Source organism: Capra hircus (genome assembly GCF_001704415.2).
Source record: "Capra hircus breed San Clemente chromosome X unlocalized genomic scaffold, ASM170441v1, whole genome shotgun sequence".
NCBI lineage: Eukaryota > Metazoa > Chordata > Mammalia > Artiodactyla > Bovidae > Capra > Capra hircus.
The window spans coordinates 53,333,630-53,358,770 of record NW_017189516.1 but is presented as its reverse complement, the minus strand read 5'-3'; the positions used below and the strand labels follow the sequence as shown (position 1 = coordinate 53,358,770).

At 39.6% G+C, this 25,141-nt stretch overlaps 1 protein-coding gene across 7 annotated transcripts in view; it reads left to right on the top strand.

Moving 5' to 3' along the window:
- The first annotated feature begins 555 nt into the window (after nucleotides 1–555).
- REPS2 (RALBP1 associated Eps domain containing 2) overlaps nucleotides 556–25,141 on the top strand; it is a 174,082-nt gene continuing 149,496 nt past the window's right edge. For 5 of the 7 annotated variants that reach the window (XM_018043960.1, XM_018043964.1, XM_018043962.1 and 2 more), the window contains exons 1-3: nucleotides 556–802; nucleotides 3,621–3,747; nucleotides 12,092–12,189. In XM_018043960.1, coding sequence (XP_017899449.1) covers nucleotides 674–802; nucleotides 3,621–3,747; nucleotides 12,092–12,189 — 354 coding nt within the window. In that variant the 5' untranslated portion in view covers nucleotides 556–673. The remainder of the gene's footprint in view (nucleotides 803–3,620; nucleotides 3,748–12,091; nucleotides 12,190–25,141) is intronic. The other 2 variants (XM_018043963.1, XM_018043959.1) reach the window with 1 other exon arrangement.

Below are 25,141 nucleotides of genomic sequence, written 5' to 3'. Positions count from 1 at the left end.
CCATTACAAAAAGACAACTGGAGATTGTGTGTGAAAATTCCTTGAGCAGTAACATAGGATGAGAACGTGTTGTATCCAGTAAGTCTGCCCTGGGAATGAGGGGCCTTTCTATAGGGCAGCAGCACTGACTTGTGAAGAGCCAGCTCTGCCACAGATACACTGTGTCATCTTAGCTCCTTCTGGTCTGAGTCCACATCTGTAAAAGAAGGGTAATGATCATCTTACTGTAGCGAGTTGTGAGGATTAAATAAGTTAATATTTGCAGATCTTAATATAATCTCTGGCATATAATAAATACTATATAAGTTTTCCCTGCTACTGTTGTCGCTTTATACTGATTTCTACAATGTCACATCCCTTTTCTTGGTGCCAAACTAAAGGCTGAAATGGGAGATCTGTCCAAAACCTGAATTTGTTCTAGAATGATTGGACAGCATTTAAAAATGTTGAGCCAAGATACCTTGCTTAAACTGTAGCATTTTTCTATCATGACATTATTATAGGAGTCTTTATTGTGTTGAAATCAGATTTAATCTATATTTAGTGCTCTGGAATTTTTCCTCAAAAGTGACTCATCTTTTGGCCATTGAGTTCCCCTTTTTTCAGTTTTCAAATAAAGTCTCACTTGAGCTTCTTTGATTCTGCTCTTAAAGAACTGCCGCTGCCTCGCTTTATGATGTCAAAGACTGATGCTGAAATCCGGTTTGGGAACACGGCTGAGCTGCATGGAACTAAAGTTCAGATTCCATATTTAATCACAGAAAAAAATACCTTCAAAAGAATCGATGATGAGGATAAACAGGTAAATAGTCTGATCAGGCAAGTCTGTTTGCTTCTGACCATGAACCCTCACAGGGGAGTGCCTCATAGCTGCTGTCAAACTTCCAGTTCCTTGAATTGTACCATCTGGGATACAATTATAGGCTTGGAGTGTGCCTATAAAGTTTCCTTGTAGCAAGAAGGAGAGGCTGATGCATAGCAATTACCAAGAGCCATCTATGGGCCATTTAGAGCCTACTTTAATGTAGAATTGTGTCTCAAGTAAGGCTACTGCTTTAACACACTTATTTGATTTATCTAACCACCATTTCCAAATGGGTTCTTCGAAATGTAACCTCTAGGAGTTTTTAATAAGTGCTTTCTTCTAAAATTTCTGGTTTCTCTGGTTAAATGTGGTTGGAGAATGCTGTTTCATGCCTTATTCTTGGGGGAAAGGCTAAATATTCTTGTCTTAGACATTCACGGTGCATATTAGCACAGTAAAGGCCCTGACAAGTCCTGCAATAAAGAGACCTGGAGATTGGCATGTACTAAACTTATTTCACCAGGGAATCCCTTCTTGGGGGGGCATATTTGGAGGGCCATCTTGGGAAATGCTGCCTTTACATGTACAGGTCAGGAACAAGAATGGGTGTACAGGCTTTTAAAATTAGACCACTAATTGCAATAGTCAGATAGTAATGAGTAGAGAGAAAAGTGTAAAATTCCAGATGAGTGAGTCTGTCAATAAGAGGTAAAATAGACTTACACATTAGTGAGCACTCAGGGCATCAAGGTACTTGCAGTGAAGATACTAAATTATGCAGAAAAGTCAAATCATATTCAATGTAGTACCTTCTATATGGAAAAGAAATTTGTCATGTTTTAGAAAGACCAATAAAAATATTTTTCAAATGCAGTGACTATTAAAGGATTAAGTTGGAAAATGAATGTATATGGTTCACCCTAATAATGCTGGATATTTGAAGTATTGTTGCAGAAATGTCATATTTAAGTGACATATAGCATGTTCTGTTGTATAATGTCCTAATTCTCATACATTTTAGACTAGTTCTTCAGAGATTTATATAAAAAGGAGTACAGGCATACTTTGGCGACAGTGCAGGTTCAGTTTCAGACCACTGCAGTAGTCACACAAGTTTTTGGTTTCCTAGTGCTTACAAATGGAGGAGGAAATGGCAACCCACTCCAGTATTCTTGCCTGGAGAATCCCAGGGACGGGGGAGCCTGGTGGGCTGCCATCTATGGGGTCGCACAGAGTCGGACACAACTGAAGTGACTTAGCAGTAGCAGCAGTGCTTACAAAAGTTAGATTTACACTATACTGTAGTCTACTAAGGACTTCCCTGGTGGCTCAGATGGTAAAGCGTCTTGCTTACAATGTGGGAGACCTGGGTTAAATCCCTGGATCAGGAAGATCTTCTGGAGAAGGAAATGGCACCCCACTCCAGTACTCTTGCCTGGAAAATCCCATGGACAGAGGAGCATGGTCTACTAAGTGTGCAATAGCATTGTGGCTAAAAAACTGTAATGTTTATATCTTATTTTAAAAAATGCTTTTTTGCTAAAAACTGCTAACTTACCATCTTAGCAAGTAGTAGTAACATCAAACCTCACTGATTATACATTGCCATAAAAATATGATAATAATGAAAATGTTTGAAATATTGTTGAGAATTGTCAGAATGTGACACAGAGACATGAAGTGAGCAAATACTATTGGAAAAGCGGTGCTGGTAGACTTGCTTGATGCAGGGTTGCCATAAACTTTGTTTTTTTAAAAAAGTAATAGCTGTGAAGTGCAATGAAATGAGGTATGCCTATATCAGAATCTTCAGCCAGTACTCTTTGGCATGTTTTCCCACCAGCGTTTGGAGAGGAATGAGGGCCCACTATCCCAGGATGATTGATGCTCTGGGAATTTTTCAGGCTCATCCCCTGGCTGTGTCACTGAGGACACATCCTTTCACTTCAGTCTGGATTTATGCTAGGTCCACCCAGTCTGTGGTTGTGAACTTATAATTCAAAGCAAATATTCTTTTTTTTTACTTGAAAAAGAGTACTTGATTGGTATCTCAGATTAAATTACTATTATTATTATTATTTTTTTTTACTAAGAACACATATATAGTCTCTATGCTGATAAAAAGTATGGTTTCCTTGTTACCAGTCTATTAGTAGCATTAAAAAAAGAGAGGAAACCCAGTAGCCGAGTAATAGTAAAAAGCCAAGTAATAGTAGCTTGTCTCACCTGTGGTCCTACATAAAGTTCACATTCGAATTGAGATTTGTACTTTATTAAGGTGCCATCCTAGTGTTTAGGAGTAGGCTAGTTGGAGTTTACCCATAATGAATTGTTTTGGAATTTCTCAGTATAAAAAAAGTGGACGTTTTACTTTGACTAGTCAGCTCCAAGAATATTTAGCATTACCATTTAAAATATTTAAAAAATATCCACATTGTTGGAAGACTTGATAAGTGTAGATCCAGGGAATAAGAGCTTTTATTAATGAATGAAAATTGAATCTATTCACAAAGAGATCAAAATTGTAGAGTTTGAATGTTATTTCATGTGATCAGTTGTCTTTTGTTTTCCCAAGGATAGTATTATTGGAGTAACTGGAAGTGTGTCAGGCTTGTTTTAGTAATTTAGGTAACTGAGTTCTGGCGAGACTGTTCTCTGGGAGACTTTTGAATCCTCAGACAGTGCTTTTTAACCAAGCTGCGTTTTTGAGAAAGCATCTTCATTTGTTAAAGCAGTCATTATACTTCATAACTGCAGCTCAGAGCACCAGGCTCCTTGAATGATTCCCTCTGAACTCTACTCTGGTTCTTTGAAGCAGGAAACGCAGTCTCCCTCGATGTCACCTCTTGCCTCCCCTCCTTCTTCCCCGCCTCATTACCAGAGGGTGCCCTTGAGCCATGGCTACAGCAAACTGCGGAGCAGCACGGAGCAGATGCATTCAGGTAAGAGGCCAGCTGTCCCAGGCAGTGTCTTAGAGACACTTTGCTCTATCAGTCAGCAATGCGACCAGTTTCTGAGTCTCCTGACTTATCTCTGGCTGTAAACCAGACTCAATTTAATTTTATACTCTCAAGCAAGGTTTAAAAAAAAACATAAAATGAAATCTATATTAGTAATGCCTTGTTTTCTGTCCTACAAACTAGTTTATCTTTAGACTTGTAGATAATGATTTAGATGATTTAATCCTTCATTTACAAATTTCATTACACAGGAACATCACACATGAAGAATTTGTATTGTTTTGGAATTCTTATTCCTTTCTGCAAACATACCAAACATATTTATATGATACCTGCTCTCGTGAAACTACTTAAAAAATAGAATTCTGCAGAAGAATTGATTCAACCTTTAAAGACTGAGCACATAAGTGAAAATATTTAGCTCTTTTGTGTGAGAATAAAAATAATAAGAGAAATGCCAGGGGAAGCGTTGTGTTGAGGTGTGTGAAGTACCCAATTGTGCCCTTGCTTGCTTGCTCACATTTGTGTTACGTTGGCTATGTTAGTGGTAAAATACGTTAGTTGGTTCTGAGAATGACTTGTACAGTTGGCTGCCTAGGCTGCAGTGCTTAAAGCTCCACAAATTCACTGCAGCATCTTGTCCTTGTGGAGTTCAGGCTCCTAGCTAAAGATATGACCTTTATAGGTATTCTAGAATTGGATATCTGTAATCCCCCACTCTTTTTATTCTGTGAGCTGTAACTGAAAATGACCCAGTTTCTGCAGGTTTTTGCTGCATTGAAAATAGTGATGACTTCTAGAGGGACACAGATAAAAGTATGCTAGACTGAACTAAAGAGAGGCTATAATCTTGCTGAAAGAAGCAGGTATGGCATAATGAGAAAACCTTTTTTTCTTTAATTTTTATTTCTTTTTTATTTTTGGCTGTGCTAAGTCTTTGTTGCTTTGCACAGACTTTCTCTAGTTGCAGCAAGCAGGGACTACTCTTTGTTGTGGTACCTGGGCTTCGCATTGTGGTGGCTTCTCTTGTGGAGTACAGGGTCTAGGCACATGAGCTTCAGTAGTTGCAGCTCTCAGGCTCAGTAGTTGTGGCTCATGGGCTTAGTTGCCCTATGGCATGTGGAATCTTCCTGGACCAGGGATCAAACACATATCCCCTGCATTAGCAGGCAGATACCTATCCACTGTGTCACCAGGGAAGTCCTGGGAAAATCTTTTGATTGGAATCAGAAGATGAGGGTTTATGTGACTAGCTATATGACTTTGGGCAAGCTACTTACTACTCTGAACCATGATTTTCCTCTTTTCTTTTGAAACAGAGTAATATATCCTATAGGGCTGTTGTGAGGATAAGCGAGAACGTGAACGTAAAGGAATAGGAATGAAAAATCACTCCCCTAGAACTTGAGTGTGCCGTTGGTGTCCGAAAATGAAATGGGATTGAGAATTCTTCATTTCCCTCTTATAGTCTCTCCTGCCACATTTCCCTGTTTTTAGAAGTGGATTTTTTTCTTAATTTCATCTAGTTTTGGAAGTTGGAGTCCGATGCCTAGCATGGTGCCTAGTTTTTAGTTTTTAATTAAAAGGTGAGTCATTTTTGTTCTACTGAGTCACCAGGTTCTACCCTGTCTTTTTTTGGTTGTTATTCCTTAAAAAACCTGTCTGTACCAGCTTTCTCTCCTTCACACTCCATGTTCTCCTCATTCCATTCAAATTGGGCTTTCATTCCCCTAGTGTCAAAGAAACAACCCGCTTCTCTTCTTTGTTGTTGACTTTTAGCAGCTTGTGTCAAGTTTGTCCATGCTTTCATTCTTTCTTAGCCTTTTTAAAAAAAGTGAGCTAAAATTTACATGTGATAAAATGCACACATTTAAAATCTTCAATTTGAGTTTTAACAAATGGATATACCCATGTATCTACCACTTTTATCATGGATAAAGTATTTTCTTACCATATGATCCAGGAGTTCTATTGCTGAGTATAAAGGCACAAATTTGAAAAACTACATGCACCCCAGTGTTCTGAGCAGTATTATTTACAATAGCCAAGATACAAGAGCAACCTAAGTGTCTATCAACAGATGAATGAAGAAAGAAGATACACGTACATACATATATACAATGGAATATTGAGTCATAAAAAAGAATGAAATTTTACCATTTGTAACAACATGGATGGATCTAAAGGGTATTATCCTTAGTGAAATAAGGCAGAGAAAGAGCAATGCTATCGCTTATGTGTAGAATAAAAAAAATAAAATAGGTGAATAAATTTAATAAAACAGAAACCTACTCACAGATACAGAAAACAAACCTAGTAGTTGGAAGTGGAGGGAGTAGGGGATTAATAGGTACAAACTACTTGGACTTCTCTGGTGGCACAGTAAATAAAAATCCACTGCCAATGCAGGGAATATGAGTTTGATCTTTGGTCCAGAAAGATTCCATATGCCATGGAGGAACTAAACCCAGGTACCACAACTACTGAGCCCAAGCTCTAGAGCCTGCACGCCACAACTACTGAGCCTGAGCACTGCAATGAAGAGAGTAGCTCATGCAGAAGCAGTGAAGACCCAGTGCAGCCAAAAAAAAAAATAGGTTCATTTAAGAGGTACAAACTACTATGTATAAAATACATAAGCTGCAAGGATATATTAGGCAGCACAGGGAGATACAGCAATTATTTTAAAATAACTTTAAATGGAATATAATCTATAAAAATACTGTAATCACTATGCTAAAAGTATATTGTAAATCAACTGTATACTTCAATAAAAAGTCTGCCTGACATTAAAACCAATATTTCTGCCACTTCAGAGATGCCCCTTTCCAGTCACTTTCTCTGTGCTCCCTGCCTCCCCCATGATAACACAGTACTGATTTTTATCACCATAGATTAGTTTTGCTTCTTCTAGAAACTCATATAAATGGAATCATAGTGAATGACCGTACTCTTGGGTGTCTTTTCCTCAGCACAGTGGTTGAGATTCTTCATGTTACGTGTCTCAGCAGTTTGTTCCTGTTAATATATTACTCAGTGTTGTTCCACTGTATGACTGTATCATGGAGTGATGATCCATTCTTCTGTTGATGAATATTGAGGTTATTTCCAGCATTTGGCTGTTACGAATAAGGATGCTGTGAACACTTGTGTATGAGTCTTTTTGTGACATATATCATTTCTCTAGCACCTGGGAGTGGAATTGATGCACCTTAGGGTAGGTATAAGAAACTGCTAAAGAGTTTCACCAAGTGACTGCATACTCCCATAGGCAATATATAAGAGTTCAGTGTTCTTGCCAGCAGTTGGTACTCTGGTTTCTTTCTTCAGTGTTTTTAATCTTAGCTATTCTGTTACATGTGAAGTGACATTTTCTTGTGGGCACTCTTTTATTCTTGAAACATTGTTTTCTAAGTTTCTGTTACCCCTTCCTGGTTTTTCTCCTACATCATGATCCCTAAACTTGAATTTATGCATTTTCAGAAATGAGTTTTGCTGCTAGGAAAATTTTCTAGGAATCCATTTTTCTAGGGTTGCTTTTCTGTCCAGGATTCTGCCATGATTTCTGGCTAATGGGGCATATGTGTGCGTTTTAAATCAGGCTCAGCATCTTTGGACAGTCTGTGATTCAGAGCCCCCCCCCTGCCTCTCTCCTGGGCGCCTGCTCACCTGTGCTGGATGTGGCTATAGCTGATGCTCACTGGGTGAGACTCAAGTGCCATGCATTGTTCTGAGTTCTTTGTGTACACTGTTTTCTACTTACCACAACCCTCAGAGGCAGAAGTTGCTATCTGTATTTTTAAAAATCATGTTTAAATCACAATAATACTTCTCCTTCCGACTCAACCTGGTTCTGGTTTCCAGAGGCAACTACCTTTCTTTCTTTTAAATTTACTTTTAAAAATACAGTTGATTTACAATGTTTCAGTGTTCAGCAAAGTGATAATATATATGTGTATGTGTCCTTTTTCAGATTCTTTTCCATTATAGGTTATCACAAGATATTGAATATAGTTCCCTGTGCTATACAGTTGGTCCTTGTTTATATATTTTGTATTTAGTAGTACATATATGTTATTGTTTCATTTGTTGTATAAAAACTGAGTTTAATTAGGTCCCATTTAAAAAAATAAGCCCTTTAAAAAAAATTGTTTCTTATCTTCATTGAGTCTTAATTGCAGCGTTCATGTGGGACCTAGTTCCCTGACCAGGGATTTAACCTGGCCCCCCTGCACTGGGAGCAGAGTCCTAGCCACTGGACCTCCAGGAAAGTCCCAGATCTTAGTTTTAAATTTTTCTTTTTGTTTCCACTACTGTAGGAGATGGATCCAAAAAAATATTGCTGTGATTTATGTCAGAGTGTCCTGCCTATATTTTCTCCTGAAAGTTTTACAGTATCTGGTCTTAAATTTTGGCCTTGAATCCATTTTAAGTTTTTTTGTATATGGTATTAGAGAATACTGTAATTTCATTCTTTTACATGTACCTGTCTGCTTTCTCCAGGATCACTTATTGAATAGAGTGTCTTTTCTTCATTGTATATCCTTGCCTCCTTTGTTGTAGATTAATTGACCATAAGTTCATGGGTTTATTTCTGGGTTTTCTATCCTGTTCCATTGATCTGTGTGTCTGTCTTTGTGCCAGTACCATACTGTTTTGATGACTGTAGCTTTGTAGTATAGTCTGAAGTGAGGAAGTTTGATTACACCAGCTCCATTATTTCTCATTATTGTTTTTGGCTGTTTGGGGTCTTTTTTGTTTTCATACAAATTTAATTTTTTTATCCATTGATAATTTGATAGGGATTACATTCAGTTTCTAGATTGCCTTGGGTAGTATGGTGATTTTAACAGCATATACATGGTATATATTTCCATTTGTATCATCTTCAGTTTCTTTCATTAGTGTCTTATAGTTTTCTGAGTGCAGGTCTTTTGCTTCCATAGGTAGGTTTATTCCTAGGTATTTTATTGTTTTCTGATGTGATGGTGAGTGGGGTTGTTTCCTTAATTTCTCTTTCTGATACTTCATTGTTAGTGTATAGACATGCAGCAGATTTCTGTCTATTAGTTTTGAATCTTGCTACTTTATCAAATTAACTGATGTGTTCTAATAGTTTTCTGGTGCCATCTTTAGAATTTTCTGTTTGTAGTATCACATCATCTGCAGACAGTGGCAGTTTTACTTCTTCCTTTCCAATTTGGATTCCTTTTAGATTCCTTTTATTTCTTTTTCTTATCTGATTGCTATGGCCAGGACTTCCAAAAGTACATTGAATGAAAGTGGTGAGAGTGGACATCCTTGTCTTGTTCCTGATCTTAGAGAAAATGCTTTCAGCTTTTTACCATTAAGTTTAATGTTAGCTATGCGTTTGTCATATATAGGCTATTCATTGCTATGCTGAGATATATTTCTTCTATGCAGAGGTAACTACTTTTGACTCTTTAAACCTGCTTCTTCTGGTGTCTAAAGTCTTATTTTAAAATCAATGTCTGTTCTACTTTTTCTTATGCATCTTATTCTTATGTATCAGTTCTAGATATCTTCTCACTTAAGAGCATGGGCTATGATGTCAGTCTCCTGGGCCTAAAGGTAGACTTGGTAGGCTTACATTTCTCATTTCTTTCCATTTCCAGCCTGTATGACTATGGGTATTTTGTTTTTCTGAGGCTCAATTTCCCTTATCTGTGAAATGAAATAAAGTCTGCCTTAGAATTTTGCTCTGTGGATGAAATGAGTAATATTATATAAATGTCTATTCCTAGCAGAATTCCTGGCACACTGTAGGTGCTAAGGTGTTCCCTTGTATTTTCTTTTGTGTTTCTAGAATATGGTACTCATTATGTTTTTGAAGCTCAAATATTCTTGAAAGTCACCTTCTATCATTCATTGGATGACTGCAGATGGAGAGTCTTTATTGGGCAGTTAGTTGTGATCTCTGTTCTAGTTTGACTCTGAATCTCAGAATGATGAAATCTTTTAAGGTTCGTTTTATTTTATTTTTTTTTTTTTATTACGTTTATTTTATGTTTATTTATTTATTTTTTTTTCTTACATGCGTTCCCAAATAAGGTTCGTTTTATAATCTTCCCCTTGGAGAAAGGTGGTGCTTCTAGTTCCTTGTTCAACCTCTTATAAGGGGATCTAAGAATTATTTGTTTTGTATTGAGTTGCATGTTTCAGGTTTTATTTTGGAGGGAAAGTGTAGAGACGATGAGTAGTGTACCTATCTTTTACCTCCTGAGTTCAGTTTCAGTTGAGGAATGAGACAGGAGTCAGAGCAATAGTGGCCTGAATATCAGCTCTGGTACCAGCTGATAGGAGCATGTGTCTAAGATTTGTGACCAGAAGGCTTTAGACACTCATCTTTCCAGTCATAGGCAGGTGTGACCAACCCATGCTTCCTGCAGGAGTATGAAGAGAAAATCTGCCGTTGAGGCCAGGCTTCTCAAAAAATGACCCACCATGTGACTCAGTGTTCATTTAAGCCTTATTGATAAGATACGTCTGTCTCTTTAAAGGGAAAGAAGGCCATTGTTGGTAAGGGATTGGAGCCATGGGCCAGTCAGCTGCCTCCTACATGTGTCCTTCCTGAGCAGTAGAAGTTCCCTCCCTCTAAGGGGAGGCAGAGGGATCAGCTTCCCAGGGAAAGCTTATGACCGTTGGTATCCCAGCCATGGTACAGTTTGCTGTGGTTCAGATCTTTCAGTAGGAGTTAAATTTGATGATCCTTCAAAATGGAATGATCTTAAAAATCCTTCTTTGAGGACAACACCTGCCTACCATCTGAGACTTATTTTTTAAGATTTGGACTATGAGTTCTCTGTGTATGTTTCTTTTGCAGGTTTTATGTTTTTCATCTATTCTTAGCAGCATCAGAAAATCCACTTCATGTTTTTCCAGGCAGTGATTTTGATGTTTTAATGTAATTTAATGTTATAATATTGTGTTAATAATAATTGTATAATAATGTATTCCATTTCCTTGGAGGAAATACAAAGAGCAGATGTGAGCCCAAGAGTCGTTTGTTGTTCTTGATGTGCTGTTGTTATACCTTCTTTATTTTAAAAAGTTCGAACTCTGCTAAAGGTGATTCCACAACAGGCTGCTCTTCTGTCTCTACTTAATTTGATGTATAAAGAAGCTATAGAAAGAAAACCTTTTACTTATTTATATACTTCCAAAAACCTGAACTGTTAACCTACAGAGATCAGAAATGGTTTCATCTTGAGTGATAATTTCCCCTTTCTGTTGGAGCTGAATACTGCCTGGTTCCGTTTAACTGTTTTTGTATCATATTGGAAAAGTTGTTATTAAGTGTTCTGGAAATAAAAGGAATGAAAAATATGCATTCATTTTTGTGACTTAAAAACTTTTCTTAAAGGTAGCAAAATTATTTTTAGTTTGGTTATTGAATGATAAAGTAATAAATATAAAATGAATTTATTCCTTTTTGTATTTTTTCTCTATTTGGTTTTACATTCTTTCCATAAGGAGAAGAAGATAGTGGCATTTATTTTTCAAAAATAAGCAAAATGATAATGTTGATTCTTAATGTTCAAAATTCATGCTCACTTTCTTGCTCCTTGGGAGTGTGTATGATGAGTGGAAGCATTCTAAATAGTAGGGTATATATAGAATTTACCTTATATTTAGAAGTTGAACACTTAAAACATGGCACTTTTCTAACTATGCTCATTATTTTCTATCCCAGTTTAGGTTTGCAACATTCCACTTTTCCAATTTATTGCTAATCTTAACCTGATGTAAATATCTCCCTGCTTTATTATGACTTGGTTGACTATCTTTAGATGGTTCAGTTAAATTGTACCCACGGGCACCAAGGTTTGTTGTCTTAAGTGAAAGAAAGTGAAAGTGAAAGTCAGTCAGTTGTATCTGACTCTTTGCGACCCCATGGACTTAGTCCATGGAATTCTCCAGGCCAGAATACTGGAATGGGTAGCCTTTCCCGTCTCCAGGGGATTTTCCCAACCCAGGGATCGAACCCAGGTCTCCCACATTGCTGGCGGATTCTTTACCAGCTGAGCCACAAGGGAAGCCCAGGAATACTGGAGTGGGTAGCCTATCCCTTCTCCTGCAGATCTTCCTGACCCAGGAATTGAACCAGGGTCTCCTGCATCGCAGGCAGATTCTTTACTTACTGAGCTATGAGGGAAGCCCTTGTTTGTCTTAGGTGACCCTTTGTATATAAACTAATTACTAATTCTTCCCCGAAGAACAGACACTATAGCAGTTTGAATGTGAATTCATAAATTGTGGGTGGAATCTTTGTGAACCATGCTGACTTTCCCTCCTGCCGTTTCAGCTCCTTATGAAGCTAGACAGCCCCTTGTCCCGCCTGAGGGACCCTCATCAGGAGGCCCAGGAGCCAAACCCCCTCGGCATCAGGCTTCCCTTATCCGGGTAAGTGATGCCTCTGTTGGCTTATGCCAGTGGGAGACTTCAGGGGTGTGACTTTTTGAATCCCCTCCCCCTTTTAAGGAGGATATAAAGTTATCCCCTAATGCAGATATTGTATTTCTTGTTCTGTTGCTTGTATATTTTCTAAATCTTTTTACTCTGTCTGTTTCTTCCCTTCTCTGTCTCTAGACTACTCTGGCCTGGTTTTTGATTTTTGGTCTAAAATGCCCTTCCACCTTCATCTGCTTAATCATTAGGCACCTCCTTCAGGAGGCCTTTACTTTGTCTAAAACAGACTTTTTTTTAACTCTCTGCCTTATTCTTTACTATTACATATTCAGTGCATACTTTGCTATTGCCCATTTGTTTTGTGCCTCCTTGAATTACCAGCTTTGGAAGGCAGAGGTGATTCTCCTGTATTTTCTGTCAGTGCCTAGTCCACTGCTATTTGGAGAACAGTTACTTGGCAGCAGCTACAGTTTCCTATTTGTAGTTGATACAAAAGAAATATGGTTGAAGCACAAGTGATATCTCAGTTTCTCCTTGTTACACCACAACTTAGAAAATTTTACTTTCCTTTTCTCCATTGTTTCCTTTGGATAAAGAGCTGTTTTTTCACCCCATGTCTGCAACTGTTATGTTGTGTAGTACCTCTGAGTCCTATGCTGGTGGAGTCATATTCCCCAAAAAGGGTGAGTGCATCAGTGTGAGAGAAACCATGGGAAAACTGAGTTGGCTGTTTGACTCTAAAGACAGGAAGAAGTAGGGTGGTTTGTATAACATTTCAATTGTCCAACTGAGGAAGAAACATCATTTATGCATAGGGAGACCTCCTCACAATAGAGGGTGATCTTAGATAGTCCCATAATGAAGTGGGCTGGTATTCTAGAAGAGAATAAACAAGGCTAAGGGAGGTTGAGGTGTCCACTTTATAGCCTCTGGAGATTGGTAGGCATGATATGGTAGGCATGATACAGAATTTCTGAGGTAAACTCTTGTGTACAAAGAATTTTCTTAAAGATGGTAGATAATTCAGCTTTATGCTGTGTATTTGTGTGTAACGCTTCCTCCAACTATCATATCCAACTACAGATGAGGTAACTGACTGAGAGAGGTCAGGTCATGGGTCTAAAGTTTCATTTATAGCTAGTAAGTGGCAGAGCCAGAATTTGAACCAGACTTGCCCAGTATCAAAACCTGTTCTTTGAAATACTTCACTATATTCATTAGAGTGCCAGGTTACAAGGAGACTAGGGTCTAGAGTTGCTGTATAAATAAACATTAGGTATAGTAAAAAATATTCCTGAAAAATCCCTTATTGGTACCACACTGGGGAGCCAACATGCCATTCTCTCCTAAGCCCAGTAGAGCTAGTTTTACCTCTAAGTTGGAACAGACAGTTGTTTCTTCAGCTGAGCACCCAGATGGAGTAGTTGGCTGCATTTGGAGGTCCTGTGGTACAGAAATAAGTGTTTTTAAACATGAGAATCACACCCACTGTGGCGTGATAGTTACATTAAGAAAGGTATCAGAGGGACTGGGATTCATCTAAAAAAATCTACAAGGTGTGGCTGTCCTTGTTTCTGCAGAGTCTAATGCTGATTCTAGCGCTGTGGAGACGACATCCTGAACTGTTAGAATGATGGTCAAACAAGCATTAAATCCTGAGCTTCGCTATGGTCGGATGAGGCTCACCAGGCCCTTTCTGTGTAGCCACCTGGCAGGCGATAGCCTTGGGCTCTCCTTTAGATTGGTGTCCCAAGCCTTCTCTTCTAATCTCTAGGCCCATTTTTCTGCTGGTAAACATGCTTCCTGAGCACTTTAAAAAACTTATTGTTGTTCAGTTTCTAAATCATGTCTGAATCTTTGTGACCTTATAAACTGCAGCATGCCAGACTTCCCTGTCCTTCAGTGTCTCCCAAAGTTTGCTCAGACTCATGTCCATTGAGTCAGTGATACTATCCATCCATCTTATCCTTTGTCGCCCCCTTCTCCCCCTGCCCTCAATCTTTCTGAGCATCAGAGTTGTTTCCAGTGAGTTGGCTCTATGCATCAGGTGGCCAAAGTATTTGAGCTTCAGCACCAGTCCTTCCAATGAATATTCAGGACTGATTTCCTTTAGGATTGACTGGTTTGATCTCCTTGCTCTCCAAGGGACTCTCAAGAGTCTTCTCCAGCACCACAGTTTGAAAGCATCAATTCTCCAGTGCTTAGCCTTCTTTATGGTCCAACTCTCACATCCATACATGATTACTGGAAAAAACCATAGCTTTGACTATACGGACCTTTGTCAGCAAAGTGATATCTCTGCTTTTTAATACACTGTGTAGGTTTGTCATAGATTTCCTTCTAAGCGTTTTTTAATTTCATGGCTGCAGTCACTGTCTGCAGTGATTTTGGAGCCCAGGAAAATAAAATCTGCCACTGTTGCCATTGTTTCCCCATCTATTTGCCATGAAGTGATGAGACTGGATGCCATGATCTTCATTTTTTGAATGTTGAGTTTTAAGCCAGCTTTTTCACTTTCCTCTTTCACCTTCATCTAGAGGCTCTTTAGTTCCTCTTTGCTCTCTGTCATTAGGGTGGTATCATCTGCATAGTTGAGGTTGTTGATATTTCTCCCAGCAATCTTGATTCCAGCTTGTGATTCATCCAGACTAGCATTTCCCACGATGTACTCTGCATATACATTAAATAAGCAGGGTGATAATGTACAGCCTTGATGGACTCCTTTAACAATTTGGAACCAGTCTGTTGTTCCATGTCCAGTTCTAACTGTTGCTTCTTGACCTGCATACAGATTTCTCAGGAGGCAGGTCAGGTGGTCTGGCATTCCCATCTCTTGAAGAATTTTCCACAGTTCGTTGTGATCCACACAGTCAAAGGCTTTAACATAGTCAGTGAAGCAGAAGTAGATGTTTTTCTGAAATTCTCTTGCTTTTTCTACCTCCATTGGATGTTGGCAATTTGATCTTCAATCAGAGATCAATCTGCCTTTTCTAAATCCAGCTTTTACATCTGAAAGTCTTTGGTTCACATACTGTTAAAGCCTAGCTTGAAGGATTTTGAGCATTACCTTGCTAGCATATGAGATGAGTGCAACTGTATGGTAGTTTTAACATTCTTTGCCATTGCCCTTCTTTGGGATTGGAATGAAAACTGACGTTTTCCAGGCCTGTGGCCACTGCTCAGTTTTCCAAATTAGATGACATATTGAGTGCAGCACTTTCACAGCATCGTCTTTTAGGATTTGAAATAGCTCAGCTGGAATTCCATCATCTCCACTAATTTTGTTCATAGTGATGCTTCCTAAGACCCACTTGACTTTGCATTCCCAGATGTCTGGCTCTAGGTGAGTGATCACACCATCGTGGTTATCTGGATCATTAAGACCTTTTTTGTACAGTTCTTCTGTGTATTCTTGCCACCTGTTATTAATCTCTTGTGCTTCTGTTAGGTCCTTGCCTTTTCTTTTCTTTATTGTGCCCATCTTTGCATGAAATATTCCCTTGATATGTCTGATTTTCTTGAAAAGATCTCTAGTCTTTCCCATTCTATTAAATATTTTCCTCTATTTCTTGAGTACTTTAAGCAACTAATATTTACTAAACACCTGTTAAGTGCCAGGTACCATGTTGAGAGTACAAAATGAGATATAACACTCCCATTCCCTGCCCTCCTAGAGCTTACAGACTACTGGAGGAGGTGGCTATTGATCAGACCATCACAAAGCAAGTATATAATTATGATATGTGGTGAGCAGAAATTATACTGTGCTTTGAGGATGAAAAATGGAGGTGGGAAGTTAGGACCCAGCCTTAGCAGGCAGGGGTTGATCAAGGAAGTCTTCCAGTGGGAAATCAAATTTGAGTTGAAAGGGGAAGGGCTGATCCTTATTGTCCAGGTGAGGGAGTGGGGCTGGGGGAAAGCAGGCAAGAGGAGAGAGGGAGCTCCACAAACAGAGACATTTACTATGAGCTTTGCATTTTATTCACCTCTCTTGCTGTGCTTAGAATTATCTTATAAGGTAATTTCTATCATTATCACATTTTTCAGATGACAGAACCTGAGGTATAAAGACTTCATTTAGCTTGCTTAAGGTCACAGCTAGGAAGCAGTTGGGCTAGAGTTCAAACACTCGACACCACTCTCTGGTCTTTGTCTCAGGAAGTGGATGGATGGTGATGTCATCTGTTAATCTGAGAAGCCCTGAATGAAAAACCAGTGTTGGGAGTATTGAGGCAAGATCATAAGATCAGTGTTGAGATTTGAGCTTTTGAGACAGCCAAAAGGCAGTGTCAAGGAGATGGTAGGATATACGTGGCCAGAGCCTGGGGACAGTCGGGACTGAATAGAAGTATTTGGCAGCCATTGGCCATTAAGAGGACTTATGGGATCATGCACAAAAGTCAGACAGGTTCTTGCCCAGGTCTAGCCATATGCTGCGTGACCTGAGGCAAGTTCCTTCTCTTTTCTGTAACGTGAATTAGTTGGAATGGATTTAATAGTCCATTGTAATTCTCTGCAAATGTGTGATTCCCTTAATGTTTGTTTGGTGTCAGTGGAGGTCCCTCCTCCTGTTTGGAGCATTGCCTTCAGTTTAAGAGGAGAACAAGGGGGCTTTTTTGGGACAGCAGTCTGTGGTTTTCATGGCTGATGTGTTTTTCTTCAGTTCTTAGGTTTCCTTCTTATGCCTGTCAACTTGATTTGGCTGGACTGCACATCACAGAAAACAGATGCCAACCAGAATTAGCCATGTAGATGAGAGGATGTGACGTGAAGGATTTTGGTGGTAGGCGATTAATAGGGATTGGTCGTGGTGCTAGACTGTGCCGGAGTCACTCATTCCCCACGTTGCTGTGCCCATGACAGCCTCACTCTCTTGTAGCTTCCTCTGTGGCCTTGTATTTAAGTCCTTCATGTCTTCGTTGGAAGGGACATGGCCTCTGGGAACTGGGGAAGGCTTTCAGGGACTCTGGGTCGGCACTGTTACAGCTTGTGGGCTTGGCGTTTCAGAGGTGCTTATGTGGATTCAGTGCCCAGATGTTTTTATTTTTTCATTCAGATGTTGGATATTTTTCCCCATGAAATTTCAGATACTGAGCACACAACCTATGTTGGTAAATAGTTGACAGTGTTTGTAAAGAAATGATAAATCTTATTTCCTCCTTCTCTGTTGTGTGTTGATCATTTTGTGGTATTTTAATTTTAATTTCCTTTGGCCATGTGGCATGCGGGATCCTGTTTCCCCAACCAGGGATCAAACCCACTCTCTCTGCATTGGAAGTACAGAATCTTCACTACTGGATCACCAGGGAAGCCTCTTTGTGGTCTACTTTTCACAAGTGATCTTAACCATCTAGATCGCATAGTCATTAATGATTTTGCTGGTGTAGGGTTTGGAATTGACCTTCCTGCTCCCACCATACACCACTGCTTCTGTCTTTGCCATGGTTGCCAGAAACTACCTTGTGTTAAGTCTGTGTCTTATTGACCCCTTGGCAGCATTTAACAATGACCACCTTAAAATGCCCTCTTCAGCCTCACTCTTGCCTTCTTGGCTTTCTCCTTTGTCTCAGTTTATCTATGCTTTTTCCCCATTGATAGCATGAAGTGTGAGAACTTTATAATGTTTCTTGTACATGTGGGGTTCCCGTTTTTTTTTTTTCATTCTTAAAAAGCAGTTCACTGCTTGTTCACCCATTTATCTGTGAGCCTCACCCGGAGGAATGGGCATTCTGTATTTCTTGGTTTTCCATCCGTGAGGTAGCCAAAGTAGTCCATTTTTTTTTGGTATCATTTTAGGAATGTTTTATGTATATATGAACACATACAGCTACTCTTATATATGTAATATATGCAGTATACCTTAATCTGGCTTTAGAGAGACTGGTCTGAGAAATAAAATATCCTTCCAACTAGATCCCACTAAAAGTATCTTTTACTCAATTTTTAAACCGTAAACATACGTGCTGTGATTTTTTTTTTTTCCTTTCTGAAGGGATGAACTTATTAGTCTTCTAGGGGCAGATTCTCAAAACTTACTGTATATATGTAGGATCAGTTCTTAGAAATGGAATAACTGGGTGAGATGGCTATACATTGTTAGTTTTTGGTAGAGATTTTCAAATTAGACACTGTGCACATTTATACACTTACTAACAATGTATGAGAGTGTGTCTTTTCTCATATCCATGCAAATGCAGTGTACTAAGAAACTTAGGAATCTTGGTCAGTATGATAAGTAAAAAATGAAATACTGGTGTAGTTTTTTTTAGCATTTCTCTTGTATGGTTGAGAGGAGGTCCTGGGTCCCCGATGCACTTGGAGGAGGGTAAGAACTCCACGTCTTTTTGGTTCTGGAGCACCCCAGGCCTGCTGGCACTGATTTGTTGTTTCTACCTTCTTGACAGCAAAGTTTAATTAGTTTATGGGTAGAGAGCAAAAGTGAAAGTGTTAGTCACTTAGTCGTTTCTAACTCTTTGCAATCCCATGGACTGTAGTCCACTCAGGCTCCTCTGTCCATGGGATTCTCCAGGCAAGAATACTGGAGTGGGTTGCCATTTCCTTCTCCAGGGGATCTTCCCGACCCAGGGATCAAACCTGGGTCTCCCTCATTGCAGGCAGATTCTTTATGGGTAGAGATTAGGGCTGGGAAAATCTGTTTTAGAGATGGTAAAATATCAACACAATGTGTTGCTGAAACAGCCAAATTCTCTTCCTCTGACTAAATGGAAGGAGGAGGGGAAAGGAGGGAGGAAGAAGAGCTGGAGGAGGGAGAGAGGGAAAGGAAGGAGGGAGGGAGAGGGTATATGTTTGTTTGCCTTTGTGTATAACTAGAAAAACTAGTTTGATAAATTTTATAGGAATGCATGTGATTTATTCTTAGTTTGACATCTTGTTTTACCACATTCATTCCCCATTTGATTTCAAACCCTAGCTGGAGTTGGATCATCTCCTAAGGGGTAGATGGTTGATGTGTGTGTTCCACTTCCCTGACTCTACCTAGAACCCACAGATACCCCAGTGGTCACTGTTATTACCACAAAGAGGTCCTGTATTTCACAGCATCCAGCCTCCTTTTCCTACTTATTTCCATCTACTTATAATTTGTTTTGAAATTTTCTATCCATTATTTTATTTTATTTTATTTATTTTTTTTTAAAATTTTTTATTTTTTTTAAATTTTAAAATCTTTAATTCTTACATGCGTTCCCAAACATGAACCCCCCTCCCACCTCCCTCCCCACAACATCTCTCTGGGTCATCCCCATGCACCTGCCCCAAGCAAGCTGCACCCTACGTCAGACATAGACTGGCGATTCAATTCTTACATGACAGTATACATGTTAGAATTCCCATTCTCCCAAATCATCCCACCCTCTCCCTCTCCCTCTGCATCCAAAAGTCCATTATACACATCTGTGTCTTTTTTCCTGTCTTGCATACAGGGTCGTCATTGCCATCTTCCTAAATTCCATATATATGTGTTAGTATACTGTATTGGTGTTTTTCTTTCTGGCTTACTTCACTCTGTATAATTGGCTCCAGTTTCATCCATCTCATCAGAACTGATTCAAATGAATTCTTTTTAACGGCTGAGTAATACTCCATTGTGTATATGTACCACAGCTTTCTTATCCATTCATCTGCTGATGGACATCTAGGTTGTTTCCATGTCCTGGCTATTATAAACAGTGTTGCGATGAACATTGGGGTACATGTGTCTCTTTCAATTCTGGTTTCCTCGGTGTGTATGCCCAGCAGGGGGATTGCTGGGTCATAAGGTAGTTCTATTTGCAATTTTTTAAGGAATCTCCACACTGTTCTCCATAGTGGCTGTACTAGTTTGCATTCCCACCAACAGTGTAGGAGGGTTCCCTTTTCTCCACACCCTCTCCAGCATTTATTGCTTGCAGATTTTTGGATCGCAGACATTCTGACTGGTGTGAAGTGGTACCTCATTGTGGTTTTGATTTGCATTTCTCTAATAATGAGTGATGTTGAGCATCTTTTCATGTGTTTGTTAGCCATCTGTATGTCTTCTTTGGAGAAATGTCTATTTAGTTCTTTGGCCCATTTTTTGATTGGGTCGTTTGTTTTTCTGGAATTGAGCTGCAGGAGTTGCTTGTATATTTTTGAGATTAGTTGTTTGTCAGTTGTTTCATTTGCTATTATTTTCTCCCATTCAGAAGGCTGTCTTTTCACCTTGCTTATATTTTCCTTTGTTGTACAGAAGCTTTTAATTTTAATTAGATCCCATTTGTTTATTTTTGCTTTTATTTCCAGAATTCTGGGAGGTGGATCATAGAGGATCCTGCTGTGATTTATGTCGGAGAGTGTTTTGCCTATGTTCTCCTCTAGGAGTTTTATAGTTTCTGATCTTACATTTAGATCTTTAATCCATTTTGAGTTTATTTTTGTGTAGGGTGTTAGAAAGTGATCTAGTTTCATTCTTTTACAAGTGGTTGACCAGTTTTCCCAGCACCACTTGTTAAAGAGATTGTCTTTACTCCATTGTATATTCTTGCCTCCTTTGTCAAAGATAAGGTGTCCATATGTGTGTGGATTTATCTCTGGGCTTTCTATTTTGTTCCATTGATCTATATGTCTGTCTTTGTGCCAGTACCATACTGTCTTGATGACTGTGGCTTTGTAGTAGAGCCTGAAGTCAGGCAAGTTGATTCCTCCAGTTCCACAGGGATCTATCCATTATTTTAAAAACATTTTACTGAATGATACTGAAATTTACTTTTCTCAGCCTACATCTTTTGGAGCTGTCTCTTATGGTATTCCTCGGGTGCTCCCAATGTACCCACACTTCTTAATGATTCAAGTGATTGTAGTCACCTAATTTCTTCACTGAGAGACACTTCTACATGAAAGGCAAACGTGTATTACAGGATGAGAATATTAAGGAGATACTGGATCACTGAAAGAAAGGTGGCTCCAGGACATAAGAAGAGGGTGCTTGGGATAGAGATTGAAGGATGTTTATGGGACAAGGATGTTGATTCAGTAAATAGCGTTACTAATTGGGTTGCCACCTTAAGGTATTTCAGAATCCATGCTTAGAGGCAGTGAGAAATATCAAAATGGTAGGCTGGTACATATGAGGATTCCAGCATCCATGTGGTTAGACAGGTTGGTTACATGAAAGCAAATAAGCACATTTTACTTGTGGGGTCAGTGTTGCTTTTCTACCCCATCTCTGTGAGCATTTCATTAAAGGTTTATGGTGTTCAGAAGTTTTGTGGTAGTAGCTGGGGCCCCCACTGATTGATAGTCAGGGTGCCTCTGAATTAGCCTCTTAGATGTAGCTGAAAACACCCAGTTGAACTCCTGGTGTCAGAGAGTACTTTGTAAAGCTGGAAAGGAGTGTGGTATTTGATTCCTAGGCCCCTTTGGTCTTAGTAGATAGTGTGGTGTGAACAGGAAAGGCTCCTTACAGCAGCACCATTTCACCCCTAAGTGCATCAGTATCCCCAGACTTCAGTGGGGCAGGTGGTGTCATGCCCCCTATCACCTATCCCAACAGGAGGTGCTACTGACCGAGTGCTTCTCTGCCCCCCTTACTCTTCTGGACTCTTCACTAGTCTGCACCCTTTCAGCCCTCCCAGCAGTCTTGCTTGCAGGGTAGATTGCCTGTAACATTTTGTCCTTGACTCATCCATTGGGAAATAGTAAGTAACCTCTAAGGGTTAGCTACCATGCCAGCGTGCCCTGAGGCTGACAGACATGGTCATTTTTTTCCTGATATGAAAACATACCAGATGCTATAAGCAAAAGTTATGTAAGAAATAAGATAATGGGGAGGGAGGTGTAAGTATAGGATATTCACATCCTCAGTTGAGTCAGATCCTCAACTGAGATCTTATATCTACAGAATTAATAGCAATAATATAGGCATTGCTGTGCGGTTAATTCTTAAAAGGAAATGGTACATCGTTAAAGGATGGATGGATGTATGTTTAAGACATGAAGAACCCCAGAGCTTGCTGAGTGAGAGTACATGTTCTGGACTCTGTTCATATTCTGACTCTACCATTTACTGGGTGTGTGGTCTTGGTATGTCACTTCCCTTCCCTAATCCTCAGTTTCCTGTTCTCCAAAATGAAGCTCATGGGGCCTACTTTGCAGGGTTGTTGTGAAGATGAAAACAGATCCAGTATATTAGGTGTTCACAATGTCTGACACTTAGCAAAATCATGAATATGTGTTAGGTAACATTCTTCGATGTCTGTGGTGATCAGTAAAAAATTTTTTAGTTTATCTTAATAAGCAGCAACTGTGCGTTGCTCATTAAACTCAAGAGATTCCTATAGTTTGGCCTTCAGGCTTCTAAGCTGTTGAGATTAGATCCCTAAGTAAGTTTGGTAGTATGTGATTAAAGGCATCTTTGTAGATTTATTTCCATGAAGAAACTGATAAAGTTAAATTGCTCTGTTAGGATTTAATTGTGATTAACTTCACTGTAGGCAAAACCAGAAATTATTTATTGCAACTTCCAGTGATTTCAAACTAAAAAGTTAAAAAAAAAAAGTTTTTTATCCTCTCTGATTTCATAGGCGAGTCCAGCCTTTACACTGCTGAGTGACAATTGTTGGTAAGTGCATTTAAAGTTCAGCTCCAGTCATTATAGGAGAACTCAGGTTAACTGTTCTGTCTGTGAGTTAGAAGTGACAGTTTTTCCGGTCATTTGCCAGACATCTTTTGAATGTTTACTGCTTGATAGGCACTTTTCTAGGCGCTGGGGATATAACTGTTATCAGAATAGAAACAATTTCCTGTCATCATGGGCCTTATGTTAGAATGAGAGTGAGGTGGGAAACAGGACAAGACTAATATAGACAGAGTATGATACAGAATGGTTGGATGTGAAAGACAAAATCACTGAGCTCTGTCTACTCCTCTAGCTCCTTTCTTCATTTAACAATTTTTCTCAGTTTTACCATAGCCCTCTTTTTTTCTTTACTCTATACTAACTCCCTTAGAGTCTCCTGCAAACTCATGAAAGATAGAGTCATATCTTTCAAGCATAGAAAGTCATATCTTTCAAGCACAGAAAGATGGCTGTAAAGATGCATCTTCATGCTGTTCCTATAGATAGTCTGCATGAGCAATCCAATTAGAAAGCTGTGGTTAGGTGGTCATATTACAAAAAGAGGATGGCTTCATGCTTCATCTTTGGTGCAGGAGTGGCTGTGCCATTGGTGCTAGGCAGCTCTGCCTTTCCTTTGGGCCTCGCTTCAAGAGTAGGTTGGTTAGAGTAATAGCTGCTATAACAAATGACCTGCGTGTTAATGACTTCCCACAATAGATTGTTTCTCACTCATCTCACAGGTTGGCAGACAGCTTTCCTCCACATAGTGATTCAGGTGCCAGCACTCCTTGTGTCCTATGGCCTTGCTATCCCCTTCTCAGTGGGCCAATGGGGGAAGCACAGAGGAGAACCAAGGGGTGCTAGCCCTGCTGGGCATTGGTGCAGGTCACTTGCACTCCCCCTGTATTGGCTTGAACTTAGTCACATGTCTGTGGCTAACTGCAAGAAAGGCTGGAAAATGTCATTCCTGGCTGGGCAACCACTCAGTGAGACCCATGCACCAGGCAGGTAGGGCGTGAATGATCAAAGGACAGCCAGCATAATCCCACATAGAAGCACAGCTATCATTTGCTTCTCTGACTCTTCTTTTTTCTCTGCCCCATGATGGATCAGTTCCTATGATCTTTCTTTAGGCAGTTTAATGGTCATGTAGGCTATAGTCTAGTCTTACAGCCTGTGAGCCAGTCTTTCCCTTTAGGGTGGTTGAGTCCTCTCACACCTTTGTTCATGAAATCATGCTTTGATCTGTGGTTGTTCTATGGCATTCTTATTTCCAAAAGATTGTTAACAGGGGAGGTGTCCTCACACAGACACTGTGGGCTTGCTAGGAGTTTTTGCTCCCCCAGATGGTTTGTTGTTTGCTAAGCACCAAAAGGACTTTGTTCTACGATCATCATTGCACCCTCAGGTGAAATGGCTAGACTCTAAGGCAGCATTTATAGGAGGCCTCCAGGATAGAATTATATGCTAAACAGAAATGTTCTGTAGTTGAAAAAATATACACTCCCTTCTTAAGTTCTCCCCAACATGCCTTCTTGCAATTCATATTTTTTAACTATGTTTGATTTTAAGATACTTTAGGGGTAGATGTTGCCTTTTTGGATTTTATTAATAGTATTACTTTTTTTAATGAGTCTTTTGAAGTCTCTTTCATTATAAACAGCCTGTTTTCCCCAGAGATAACAACTTGCAGTGTGAGATATTTGGATTTCACTTGAAACAAAACCGAGAGTTTGAATGTTTTAAATATAAGCAAATCTAATTCTCCTGTGTCTAGAGAAACTGTATAATGAACCATATGTATGTGGCTTAAGCACACAGATGTGGAAGATTCTCTCTCTCTCTTTTTATATTTTCTTGAGAACACTGCCAGAGCTCAAAATTGGCACCAAGTACCAAAGATCTCCACCCAGTCAACCAAACCACTAGAGGTAGGGTGAAACTGGGGGTGCTTCTTGGGCACACGTGGAGGTGGAGCTCCTCCTGGTTCTGGCTTCTCTTCAGAGGCCCAAGGCTTCCTGCTCCCCCATCTCCATTTCTCAGTGCCTCTAGTCTTTGCAAGTAGACATTTTCTCTTAGGTGACTGACTTTTCAGATCTTTGATTATTATGGTTGCCTTTTGGCAACCCATTCCAGTATTCTTGCGTGGAGAATCCCATGGATGGAGGAGCTTACTTTTGGGTTCATTGAGGTTGGCTCAGATGGTAAAGAATCTGCCTGCAATGCAGCAGAACCCAGGTTTGCCATCTCACCACCGGGACCAGATACAGGGAACCATCTCCTCCAAATGAACCCAAAGTGAAAGTGAAGTGTTAGTCGCTCAGTCGTGTCTGACTCTTTGTAACCTCATGG